The following is a 13757-nucleotide window of genomic DNA, read 5'->3' on the forward strand; positions in this document are numbered from 1 at the left end:
ACTCAAAAAGAGAATGTGAGCAGGGATGTCTCCAACTCTATAAGATGGAACCAAAAGTGACATCTCTTAAAGCCTTGGCAACCAAATATAGTTGAACATCAACTTTATCTGGAGAGATTTTATAAACACACAGATTCTTGCAATCCCACAGAAAAACAAATGAAAGACTTGAAATCACACTTTCTAGGAGAGGAATATGAATGGCCAACAAACACATGAAAAATCAGGGGAATGCAAATCAAACCGTTTTTTGTTCAGCATGCTGGCAAAAATTTAAAAGTCTGATAATATTAAATGTGTGGGAAAAAGGCTACTCTTGTACACTATTAGTGGGTGTGTAAATTAGTAACCATCATTTTGGACGTTGCAATCTGGTGCTACCTATTATTACATTTTAAACTGCACATACTCTTCAATCCAGCATTTCCATTTCTCAGCATTCACCCTAAAGTAATTCCCGCACATGCTCACAAAGATGCAGGTAAAATGAATTTTTACCCTAGTATTTTTTTAGAGAAGTTTTATCATGGAAAATTTCAAACATGCAAAGCAAACAGTATAGTAATAATCAAACCCCACGTACATGTCACCCACCTAAGAATGTTATTAATAGCTTTAAATAGTAAATAGTCTACATGACAAGTTATGATAGACAATTAAATGACAAGTTATGACAGACAATTAAATAAAAAGTAGTATGTCCATACTTTGAATTTTGGAATGTTGCGCAGCAGTATAAAAAAAGCTCGAAAGAGCTTTATATAATGTTCTAAATGGGCTCCAAGTCATATAGTTAAGTAAAAAAAGTGAGTTGCCAAATAATGCATATGGTATGGTACTGGTATGATGTGGAGGCTCAGAGCACATGTTCAGGAGCCAGCCCTACCATTTACTAGGTGTGCGACTTGGGCAAGTTACCTATGCTTTTTCTGCCTCAATTTCCTCACCTGTAAAGTCAGAATATACGATAATATTAGTATCTACCTCATAGAGTAATTATGAGAATTAAAGGAGTTAATATGAGTAAAGCAGTTAGAAGAATGTTTGGCACATGTTAAGTATAAGACATCCTTATTTGTGAAAAAAAAATGATTAAAAAGAAGGTAAAACTATATATTTTATACAGTCATGCACTGCATTACAAAGTTCCCGTCTACAATGGACCACATAGATGATGGTGGTCCCATAAGATTAGTACTATATAGGCTAAGTATGTAGTAGGCTATATCATCTAGGTTTGTGTGAGAACACTCTATGATGTTCACACAATGATGACATCGCCTAATGATGCATTTCTCAGAGTGTATCCGCGTTGTTAAGCAATGCATGATTGTATGTAAAAATATGTGCGTAAAAGCATAGGAAAGGGTCTGAAAGGATTCACACATAACTGTATTAGCAATTTTATCTTGGGGGTACGGGAATTGAAAAGACAGTCAAGGAGGCCATTTGTTTTATGCCTATCATTTGAATCTTTTACAATAAGAAGACATTCCTATTACTTGTATAATACTTGAACAATTTAAATGAAAATACAATTCCCAGGCTCTACCTTTGGCGATAAACAGTGATTTAAGTATCTCCTACCTGGCAGTATACAGGCATACCTTGTTTTATTGCATTTTGCAGATATTGCATTTTTTACAAATTGAAGGTTTGTGGCAGCCCTGCATCAACAAGTCTATTGGCGCCATTTTTCCAACAGCATTTGCTCACTTAGTGTCTCTGTGTCACATTTTGGTAATTCTTGCAATATTTCAAACTTTTTCATCATTATTTGTTATGGTGATCTGTGATCAGTGATCTTTGATGTTACTATTGTAATTGTTTGGCGGCACCACGAACAACTCCCATAAAAGACGGCAAACTTAAGCAATAAATGTTGTATATGTTCTGACTGCTCCACCGACCAGATGTCTCCACCCACCTCCACCCCTCTGACCCCCATCTTTCTCCCTCTCTTCGGGCCTCCCTAGTCCCTGAGACACACAATACTGAAATTAGGCCAATTAATAACCCTACAATGGCCTCTAAATGTTCAAGTGAAAGGAAGAGTTGCACATCTCTCACATTAAATCAAAAGCTAGAAATAATTAAGCTTAGTAAGGAAGGCATGTCAAAATCCCAGACAGGCTGAAAGCTAGGCCTCTTGTCCCAAATAATTAGAAAGTTGTGAATGAAAAAGAAAAGTTCTTGAAGGAAATTACAAGTGCTACTCCAGTGAACACACGAATGATAAGAAAGCAAAACAGCCTTATTGCTGATATGAAGAAAGTTGTAGTGGTCTGGATAGAAGATCAAACCAGCCACAACATTCCCTTAAGCCAAAGCCTAATCCAGAGCAAGGCCCTAACTTTCTTCCATTCTATTGAGGCTGAGAGAGGTGAGGAAGCCACAAAAGAAAAGTTTGAAGCTAGCAGAGGTTGATCTATGAGGTTTAAGGAAAGAAGCTGTCTCTATAACATAAAAGTGCAAGGTGAAGCAGTAAGTGTTGATGTAGAAGCTACAGCAAGTATCCAGAAGATCTAGCTAAGATAATTTATGAAGGTGGCTAAAATAAACAATAGATTTTGAATGTAGATGAAACAGTCTTATATTAGAAAAAGATGCCATCTAGGAATTGCATAGCAAGACAGGAGAAGTCAATGCCTGGCTTCAAAACTTCAAAGGACAGGCTGACTCTCTCGTTAGAGGCTAATGCAGCTGGTGATTTTAAGTTGAAGCCAATGCTCATTTACCACTCCAAAAATCCTAGGGCCCTTAAGAAGTATGCTAAATCTACCCTGCCTGTGCTCTAAAAACGGAACAACAAAGCCTGGACGACAGCATATCTGTTTATAAAATGGTTTACTGAATATTTTAAGCCCCCTGTTGAGACCTACGGCTCAGAAAAAAAGATTCCCTTCAAAATATTACTGCTCATTGACAACGCAGCTGGTCACCCAAGAGCTGTGATGGAGATGTACAATGAGATGGATGTTGTTTTCATGACTGCTAACACAACATCCATTCTGCAGCCCATGGATCAAGGAGTAATTTTGATTTTCAAGTCTTATTATTTAAGCAATACATTTTGTAAGGCTATAGCTACCATAGATAGTGATTCTTCTAATGGATCTGGGAAAAGTCCATTGAAAACCTTCTGGAAAGGATTCATCATTCTAGATGCCATTAAGAACATCTGTGATTCATGGGAAGAGGTCAAAATATCAATACTAAGAGGAGTTTGGAAGCATTTATTTCAACTCTGATGGACGACTTTGAGGGGTTCAAGATTTCAGTGGAGGGAGTAACTGCAGAAGTGGGAGAAATAGCAAGAGAACTAGAATTACAAATGGAGCCTGAAGATGTGACTGAATTGCTGCAGTCTCATGATAAAACTTTAATGGACGAGGAGTTGCTTCTTATGGATGAGCAAAGAAAGTGATTTCTTTTTTTTTCCCTCCCCAAAGCCCCAGTACCTAGTTGTATATTCTAGTTGTAAGCCCTTTTAGTTCTTCTATGTGAGCCATTGCCACAGCATGGCTACTGACAGACATGTGGTATGGTTCTGTGCCCAGGAACCGAACCCAGGTCACCAAAATAGTGTGCCAAACTTTAACTACTAGGCCATCAGGGCTGGCTAGAAAGTGATTTCTTGAGATGGAATTAACTCCCAGTGAAGATGCTGTGAAGACTGTTGAAATGAAAACAAAGGATTTAGAATATTACATAAACTTAGTTGATAAAGCAGAGGCAGGGTTTGAGAGGAGTGACTCCAATTTTGAAAGAAGTTCTACTGTGAGTAAAATGCTCTCAAACAGCATCACATGCTACAGAGAAATCATTCGTGAAAAAAAAGAGTCAATCGATGTGGCAAACTTCATTGTTGTCTTATCTTAAGAAATTACCACAGCCACCCCAACCTTCAGCAACCACCACCTTGATCAGTTAGAAACCACCAACATCGAGGCAAGACCCTCCACCTACAAAACATTATGACTTGCTGAAGGCTCAGATGATGGTTAGCATTTTTTAGCAATAAAGTATTCTTTAATTAAGGTATGTACACTGTTTTTTTAGACATAATGCTATTGCACACTTAACAGACTACAGTATAGTGAAAACATAACTTTTATATGCACTGGTAAACGAAAATATTTGTGTATCTCATTTTATTGTGATATTCGCTTTATTGCGGTGCTCTGGAACCAAACCCATAATATCTCTGAGGTATGCCTGTAAATGGGCAAACACAAAGGACAGAGATAAATGGAAGATATAAGATTAACTGCAGCAAAATAGCAGAAGCAGTTGAGACGGAAATCCGTCCATCTAGTCTAGTTAGAAACTAGACTGAAGTGAACGTTAAAAGGGATCTGAGGAGCAGATCAGCAAGCATTTGGAGACATTATTAATGTAAAGCAGTTAATGTGTCTTAGAACAGTACAGTACAAAAGAAGGTCAGGATTAAGTCTATGATTTTGCACTTATTAATCATCTGTGGCTAGAATAGTTCACTATCCTTAACAAGGAAAGATTGGAGATTAAATAAGAATATGCCTATGTAAAATATAGTAATTAATTGTACGTACATCACACACATATGCTTAGAAGAATATGCTTATTTTGTAAACTTACACACAAATTCTCATGACTTTTTTCAATTAATTCTTTTGTTTCCCACATTCTGAGTTCCACACCTATCAAAATATTTTAAAAATAGAAACACATAAACTTGGGCAAACTAAATCAACCTGCCAGCAAGTACTGTCCTTTCTGAATCTACCAGGCAAGTTAAGTTACAAACTTAAGAATTGGAACTAGCTGTTCTTGACATTATTATCATCTAGAAGGACTTCAATTACTTTGTACTTAAAACTTCCTGAGGGCAGGCACCTTGTTTTTATACTTTTGTTTCCCACTTTCTAGAACAGTGTCAGGCACATAACAGCTACTTTTAAAAATGTTTATTTATTTATTTATTTTTTGCTGAGGAAGACTGGCCCTGGGCTAACATCCATGCCCATCTTCCTCCACTTTATATGGGATGCCACAGCATGGCCTGATAAGCGGTGTATCGGTGCGCTCCCAGGATCCGAACCCGGGCCACCAGCAGCAGAGCAGGCGCACTTAACAGCTACGCCACGGGGCTGGCCCCTAAAAATGTTTGTTGAAGGAAGAAATGACTGAATGAATGGTGAGTGAATGAAGACTGCATCATTTCTCTTGAAATTCTCTGGAGATTCCGTGCCGTCATGACTATACCTCTTTCCAGTTCAAGAAATAGTGGGCTACTTATCTAGAATATGAGATATTGTGTGTGTGTTCCGAAAAGTCACTTGAATATTTTCCTACCACTGATTTTACAATGAATTTTAAGAAATTGGATATCCATCATGCATCCCTTTCTAACCAGATTATAGTTGTTCATGTCTTATCCCAGATGGCGAGCACTTTGAGAGCAGGGATTATTCTTTGAATCCCTCCATAAGATTGACCAGAGTTCCAAGACAATAGATATTTGGCAAATATTATTGAATGAATAAATGCTGTCTGATAATTTTGATTTAGAGAATTTCTCTCTAAAGAGTTCTCAGAGTATGTCTTCCTCTTCTAGCTGTACCTTCTATTGCAATTGTTCTCATGGGAGGATCATAGAAAATTCCTGATTCTTCCTGCTCAGATGCCATCAAGACAGATAAGGATGGTATAGTCCCACTGTTGTTACTCCTCTCACAAACAATGTTTGCTTTCTCACTAAGACCTAATTAAAGTGTTATGCCCCCACATTCCTCTGAGGACTAAGCCAAGGATTTTTCCAGGCTTCTAATCTCTTAAATTGCCTATGTGTCAAAATTCTCCCTGTGGCCATTACTGGTAACACCTTGAAATAACTGAAAATTATGCCAGAGAGGATATGCGCTTGCACGGAAAAGCCCTTGCCTTTGGATGTGTAGCAAAATAACTCTTAATACTGAAGAAATAAAATCTTTTCAGCTTTGTGAACCAGTAAAAATCTAATAAAAATGTGTCTCCCCTGGGTACTTTACATCATTAGCATCCTGGCTCCATACTTTGCTTTAACAAATAACTTATTTTAAAAGTTTCTCTGGGGAGAAGACAAAGAGCCAAAAATATCTCAGAAGCAAACTTTACCTAGCAACCTGATAAGGCTGTTGCATACAGTTTCTAAAATTTAACTTCTTGCAGCAAAGTCTTTGTGATTTTTTAGTTTTTGATTTCGGTATGTACTGAAACTTCTTCACAGTTAAGCAAGGAGGTAAAAAAAGTAATGCCCACATGTGAGTAGCACTTTATGGTTTTCAGAGTACGTTCATTATAAATGCTACTACTGTAATTGATCACCTACTACATGCCAGGACATTGTGCTAACCATTTTACATATGTACTGAATATGGAACTTAATCTTTGCCATATTCTTATACAGTAAGAGATATTACAGGTCCCATGTTACTAGTGAAGAAACTGAGGTTTAGAGGAGTTAAGTAATTTGACCAAAGTCATATAGTTATAAATGGCTGAACTTCGATTTATCTGACCTTAAGAAACCTACGGACTTACTTCACTTGTTCACACTAGTGAGAATCTTAAAACATTAAGTGAACAAGTAACTCTTTTCCTTTTATATGTACAAATCTCCCTATATCTATCTCTGTATCCATCTTTCTCTTCCCTTCTTTCCCTTCTCAAAAAAAGCCAACCTTACCACATATCCTTCATGCCCTCCTGTCATACGTGCTCTGAATTCCTGGTACCACCTTGCTGCACAACTCCAGGGAGCATTGTTCACAAGGTGATCTCTGTGGATGGCACCTCCTGAGGCAAGACTTCAGAATGCAATGCGATTGCTACCTCCCGGAGTTGTGTGACACCCACTCTGTGGACTTCTTCCCCTCTCACCTCACCAAGAACTTCAGCTCTTCCATCTCCCCTTCATCATCAATCTCTCTCTCTTCTAAATTATCATCATCAGCATACAAACATATCTACTATCCTTGGCCATAAAGACAAACAAACAAAAAACCCAAGAAACAACAACAATCACCCTTGCCTCTATATTCCTGTTTCACTAGCTTTTTCAGCAGCAGTCAATATCTACCATCTTGAAACATTCTCCTCTCTTGGGTTCTGTGCCATCACTCTTGCCTTGTTTTCCTATTTCTCTAGCCACTCCTTTCCTCTCTCTTTCACTGGATACTTTTCCTTTATCCATTCTCTAAATATAAAATTTCTTCAGGCCTTTATATGAGGCATCTTTTTTTCTCTTCTGTATTCTCTTCCTAAATTATCTCATCTATTCTTGTGATCTGAAATACTCTCAAATTTATATCTTCACCCCAGGTTTTGCCTCTGAGTTCTTATATCCAATTTTCTTCTTAACAATTCCCCTTGAATATCTTACAAGCCTGTCAAACTTATTTGCCAAACCAAACAAGGTTTCTTGCTCATTCAAGTCTTCCTCATCTCAGGAAATGGCGTCATCCTCATACAGTTGCTTAGGCCAGAAACTTGAAAATTCTCCCTGATTCCTTCCTTTCCCTTATCCTTGCATTTAATCCATCATCAAGTCCTGTCTATTGTATATCCAAAATACATATCAAATAAGTTCATCTCATCTGTTCACCACCCTAATCAAAGCCTCCATGCCATCTCTCACCCGATGCTTTAATAGTGGCCAGCTGTTCCTACTTCTTTCGCACCCACCTCCCCCCCATGCCCAATCTATTCATAGAGCATCCAGACTTTGGTAAAATGTAAATTGGATCACATTGCTCTTTGCTTAAAATGTTTTAGTGACTTTTATTGTGCTTCAAATAGGGTCTAACCCTAGCCTAGAAGGCCCTATGTGGTGTGGCCCATGCCTACCTCTCCAACTTCATCATAAACGCTGTGCTCCAGGTGCCCTCTTTCACTTCACTAGACAGATCAGACTTTTCTACCTTTGAGCCTCTGGACGTGTTATTCCCTCTGCTTAGAAACCTTCCCCACCTCCAACCTGGCTGCTCTCAACTTATCCTTCAGCTCTCCTCCAAGATTCTTCTTGTCAAGGTTCTCATTGACCTCCACGTTGCTAATAGTGACGCTGATACATGTAGCACCTCTTTCTGTTCATGCAGCAAATTTCCAGTTTCCCTACTAGACTCTGAGTTCCTTGAAGTCAGGGACTAGATCTACAATACATCTTCATATCCCCAGAGCCTAGCATAGTGATTTGCTTATAGTAGGTGTTTAATAAATGCTTGTAAATGAATGAAGGTGTAAGTTGAGACCTCTTGGGAAAGATTGTTGCAGTAGTAACTCACAACCCACCACTAGTGTAGTGGACAGAAACTAGAAAGAACATCAAGAGACAGGGGTTCAAGGCTTGGCACTGGCAATAACCATCTGTTGTCAAATTCTTTTGGTCTTAGTTTCCTCATCTGCCCTATCTATATCACCAAATTTTTGATACCTCTCTTATTTTAAGATTAAATTTTTTATTGCTGAAGCCGAATTCCTTAGTCCTCTACCTCCAAATTCCTTGTTGTGGGTTGAAAAACTCATTAAATGAGATTTAATTTTTAAAAACTTTTAATTATGAAGAATTGCAGACCCAACAGAAGTAGAGAAAATACTATAAACACCCATGTACCCATTACTGGCTTAAACAATTATCCACTCATAGCTAATCTTGTTTTATTTCTAGCCCTACTCACTTCCTCCTCCCATTATTATCAAGCAGATCCTAGACTGGTCTCATATCTGTAAATACTTTAGTATGTATGAAATATAATTATTAACTGCTAGCTGGCACTCTTCTGTTCCTCAATGGCTTAAAAAGTAAAGCGTTCATTGAACAGCATGTTGTTCTTCCCAGAAACCAGATAACTAGCATGATGATTTTATCTCATGACTTAACCAAACTGTGTAAATTCTTTAAGGGGGGATGAGGGAGGGTGGATGTTACAGCACCTAGCTCAGTGCCTTGCAATCAATAAATAGAGGTTGAATGAAAACTCAATGTGCTTTAGGTTTTTTAATACAATCTTATCCACAGGAATATAGGGCCTTGTCTTATCTCCTTTCTTCTGTTCCTTTTCTGAATTCGTTACAGGGAAATTTCAAACTTAAAGCATTTTTTTTTTCATCTAATGATTTTTGCCTAAGAAGACTTTTCCAAGCCGGACACACTAACAGGGGGCGGTGCCTCCGGGGGCGGGGCCGCGCGGAGGCCCCGCCCCCGCCTGCCCTCCGCCCTCCTGTTCCTCCTCCCCTCGCCCTCCCGCTCTCCTTCCCGGCAGCCCTAGAGCCCGCCCCGGCGCTCCTCAAGATGGCGGCCGATAGTGAGGTGAAGTGTTTTCTCCTTATCTATCCCTGTCTCTAAGTTCGCTCCTCCACGTCAGCGCCCCGAGACTCAATCTCTTTCTTTCCTTCCCTTTCCCGCAGCCCGAGTCCGAGGTGTTTGAGATCACGGACTTCACCACTGCCTCGGAATGGGAAAGGTGAGTGAGTCGTGTCGTTGGTTACGGGTGCCTCGGGCCCCGGCGTCCCCCCGCGGCTTCCCCAACATAGACGGTCCACCTGTGACGCCTGTTAAGACTCCTGGGCCCGCAGGCCTCCGCCTCCTCCCCTCTCTGGTCAGCTTGCAGGCCTCTTCTGCGTCTGGCGTCTGACAAGCCCCAGCTCGCCCCCGTCAGCCAAGCCCTGAGACTCCGGCTCTCAGAAAAAGTTTTGTTTACTCTCAGGCCACTTTCCTTAGACCTTGGTTGTTGCCCACTCGCATTTACAATTTCCGTGGCTACCACTTCCGTTCCACTTTTCGTTTCCGTTTAACTCTTTGTTATTCTAAGCAGTAAATTTCGCAGTGCTTTTTTTCCTCCTGTATACGTCGGTATATCCTTCTTAGGAGGAGGCCTTCAGAGCATTGGTGGTTGTCCATCTGCCACACTCCCACCATCTCCATCCTGTCTTTTAGAATAACCTTTTAAAATAGTCTGCATATGGCTTTGGAACGCTTTGATTCAAGTTGTTGCATTTCAGTGGGTCATGTGCCCAGGCTTTCTGTGCCTATCAAACTCCATTGAACAGCTGAGTGAAATCGTTGTGTCATTGAAATTAGTTGAAAGCCAAGTTTGTGGAGGAGTGATAGCTTAGATGAGAAGTATTCTGTTCGGTGGCTCAGAGACCCTTCAGTTTCTGGGTGTTGTGGTCAGGGGTTAGTTTGTTGCAACGTTTTATTATCTTTCTGGTTGGGAGACAAAATCTGTGGATGTCATGTCATTGGTTGACCTAGGAAAATGTAAAAGATCCTTGCTGGAATAATAATTTGACCTGTGATACCCTGCAGAAAAGAAAAGTTGGTGAGACGTAACTACACTGGCAACGCTTTATTGAGCAAGTACTTTGTATCCAGAATTACACTAATGGAAGAGAACAAAAAACAAAAATCTCAATCCATATGTTTAAACAAACAAAACAAAACAGCAAATAGTTAAATTGTAAGTCAAGTGGTACTAACTATAAAAATAGTAGTTTAAATAAGGATGATATTGTTGTGGATTACAATTGTTGGAGATATTTTCACAGAAAAGATAGGAAATGAGTTGGGCCTTGAAAGTGGGAAGTAGTTGGTTAGACATGAGAAGTTACTGACGTGAGAAGAGACAGGTTAAAAATGAACTTTTGGGACTCCAGGAAGAAATGTCTTTACTGGAGTGAAGTCTGTCCATTGAAAGGAAATAAATAAGATTATTAAGGAAGATAGGACCAGGTTATGGGCAGCTTCCAAAGCTGAGTAAAGGAATCTTTAGATTCAGTGTTTTAAGACCAGTGATTCTCCATCTTCATTGTGCATCAGAATCATACTTTCCATTACGTCTGAGGTGGACCGCAAAATTTGCATTTCTAACAAGTTCCCAGGTGATGCAGATGCTGCTGATCAGGACACCTTGCTTAGAAAGAACCATTAAAGAACAATAGTGAGAGACCCTTGATTTTAGAATGGCAAAGTGATATGGTGAGAGTTGTTTCAAGAGATGAGGCAAAATGAAGGCGAGTGACCTACTTTGGTCCATAGTTAGGTTGGTGATTTCGAGATGAGAGAAAATGAGGATAGGAGGGAGGGTTGTAAGACACTTCAAAGGTTTAGATAGATGTGCTTGATGAAGTGTAAAAGTACAAAGAACCAAACATGAAACTGCAGTTTCTTGCCTCAAAGAATGAAGATATGAAAGTGGCAAAGTGAGAAGAGTGCAGTTTTAGACCTGTTGAATTTAGAATAATACCTCACTGTCTTGAAGGTAGTTAGAAAAATGTAACCTGAATCTTGGAGGGTGTCGGTGAGGAAACATCAGAGTATTGACTGGAAAAACGATCACTTTCCCCTAGTTAAATATTTAAAAATCCTGAAGTGGAATATTAAATCCTTTAATTCTTTATTCGGAAATAATTGTTAACACAATTATGAGATCTACCACAAAGTAGGAAATTTGTTTTTTGGCTTTTATGCTCTTGTTTCCAGAGCGAAACTAGTGTTTTACAATTCCTGGGAAAAGGTAAAACTTTGGAGTCTCTTAAACCTTGAGTTTAATGTTTGAATGAAAGTTTTTGTCAGTATGTTATGAGCCATACAGATAGTTTATTGTGAGGAGTGAGTAGAAGCCCATAACTCTTTTTATCGTTTGTCCATTGAAGAAATATTTATTGAGTGCCCATGTGTCGAGCACAATCCAGAGCATTAGGGATGTGGTGGTCAGTAAAAACAGATGATTTTTGCTCTTCCTGAATGTACAGTCTAATGGAAGAAACAGACATGAATTAAGTAATACAAATGAGTCTGTAATTACAATTGAAATAGGAGCTGGCAAGGGAAAGAAACCTGGTCTTGTAAGAGCATATAACAAGGAACCTATTATAGAATGAGGAGTCAGAGGAAATGACCCTTCAGCTGAGATCTGGAGAGCTTTCAGGGATAAAATTATTACATTTTTCTAGTGAAATCTCAATACTTTGAGGATAGAGTCCTATTTTTCTCTTTTAGCTAGTACTGATAGAGTTCATGCAATAATTATTTTAAGATAGTCCTTCTTTTACTGTGAAAGCTAGGTCATTTTAAATTATTTTTATTATAATAATAATACCTCATAGTAGAATAAAAAAGAAAAGAAAATCACCTGTAATCCTACCACCAGGAGATAGCTACTATTAATATTTTGGGAAGATTCCTTCTGATCTGTGTGTGTGTGATGTAAACTTTTTGTATCAAACCATATTAATACTTACTTCTGTAGCTTCTCTTTTTTCATTTAATGTATGAATGTTTCCTCAAGTGGTTTTCAGAACATGGTTTTTCTTTTTTTAAAGACCAGCCGTAAACCTGACCTGACTCTGAGGGGCAGGAAACCTGAATTCTAGACTGGCTAAGATTTGCCCTGAGCTAACATCTGTTGCCAATCTTCCCTCTTTTTTTTTCTTGAGGAAGATTAGCCCTGAGCTAACATCTGTGCCAGTCGTCTTCTACTTTGTATGTGGGTCGCCACCACAGCATGGCTAAAGAGTAGTGTAGGTCCGCGCCTATGATCCGAACCCACAAACCTGAGCCTCCAAACGGAGTGTGCCAGACTTAACCACTATACCACAGGGCCCAAAACATGATTTTTAATGGGTGCATATTAGTCCATTGAATGGTTATACCATTAATTTACAACTGTTTGCTACAGTTGGGCATTAAGGTAGCTTCCAATTTTTTACCTTTATAAATGCAATGTACATTTCCCTTGCAGATTTTTGCTCATATGGCTACATTTTATTTTATTTCTTTTAATTAATTAATTTATTTAGAGTGTGTGTGTGTGTGAGGAAGATCAGCCCTCAGTTAACATCCATGCCAATCCTCCTCCTCTTTTTTCTTGCTGAGGAAGACTGGCCCTGGGCTAACATCCGTGCCAATCTTCCTCCACTTTGTATGGGATGCTGCCACAGCCTTGCCTGACAAGCGGTGTGTCGGTGCACGCCTGGGATCTGAACCCGGGCCGCCAGCAGCAGGGTGCGCCCACTTAACCGCTACGCCACAGGACCGGCCCCTATGAATGCATTTTATTTATTTTATTTATTTATTTTTTAATTAATTAATTTTTTTCCCCCCAAAGCCCCAGTAGATAGTTGTATGTCATAGCTGCACATCCTTCTAGTTGCTGTATGTGGGACGCGGCCTCAGCGTGGCTGGAGAAGCGGTGCGTCGGTGTGCGCCCGGGATCCGAACCCGGGCCGCCAGCAGCGGAGCGCGGGCACCTAACCACTAAGCCACTGGACCGGCCCTGTGAATACATTTTAAATTATTATTTATTTTTTTGTTAACATGTTAATTTGTTTTTGAAGCACTCACTTTCAAAACTGATAATTCATTGCCTTTTGACTGAAACCTCCCAAAATGAATTAGTATGTTAATTAATAACTGCCTTTACTTTTAAAGAGGAATTAATTAGAAGGTTCAGTTGAATCATAAAAACTCTGATTTATCATTACTATCATTACTATCTTAGAACATAAATGTAAATGTTAATTTATAATGTCACAGAATTAAAAACCTAATGCCTTTGAATATATTTTGATTAGAATTAACTCAGGTACTCTAGCCACACTACGTAGGTGTTATGGGAGAGTGATGCTGCTGTTAGATTGCATCATGCTTACATAAAAAGCCAGCTTCTTAGAGTAATAACAAGTCTTCTGAAAGTGTCTTTTAATGTGTCTTTAACACCACCACTGAGATTTGA

At 39.2% G+C, this 13757-nt stretch overlaps 1 protein-coding gene across 1 annotated transcript in view; it reads left to right on the top strand.

The window, feature by feature from the left end:
* The first annotated feature begins 9289 nt into the window (after window positions 1-9289).
* The window catches only part of RAB3GAP1 (RAB3 GTPase activating protein catalytic subunit 1), a 109865-nt gene continuing 105397 nt past the window's right edge, over window positions 9290-13757 (top strand). The window contains exons 1-2 of the mRNA XM_058548869.1: window positions 9290-9331; window positions 9430-9485. Of these exons, the coding sequence (XP_058404852.1) occupies window positions 9314-9331; window positions 9430-9485 (74 nt within the window). The 5' untranslated portion in view covers window positions 9290-9313. The remainder of the gene's footprint in view (window positions 9332-9429; window positions 9486-13757) is intronic.

The sequence above is a fragment of the Diceros bicornis genome, chromosome 10, assembly GCF_020826845.1.
Source record: "Diceros bicornis minor isolate mBicDic1 chromosome 10, mDicBic1.mat.cur, whole genome shotgun sequence".
NCBI classification, from domain to species: Eukaryota; Metazoa; Chordata; class Mammalia; order Perissodactyla; family Rhinocerotidae; genus Diceros; species Diceros bicornis.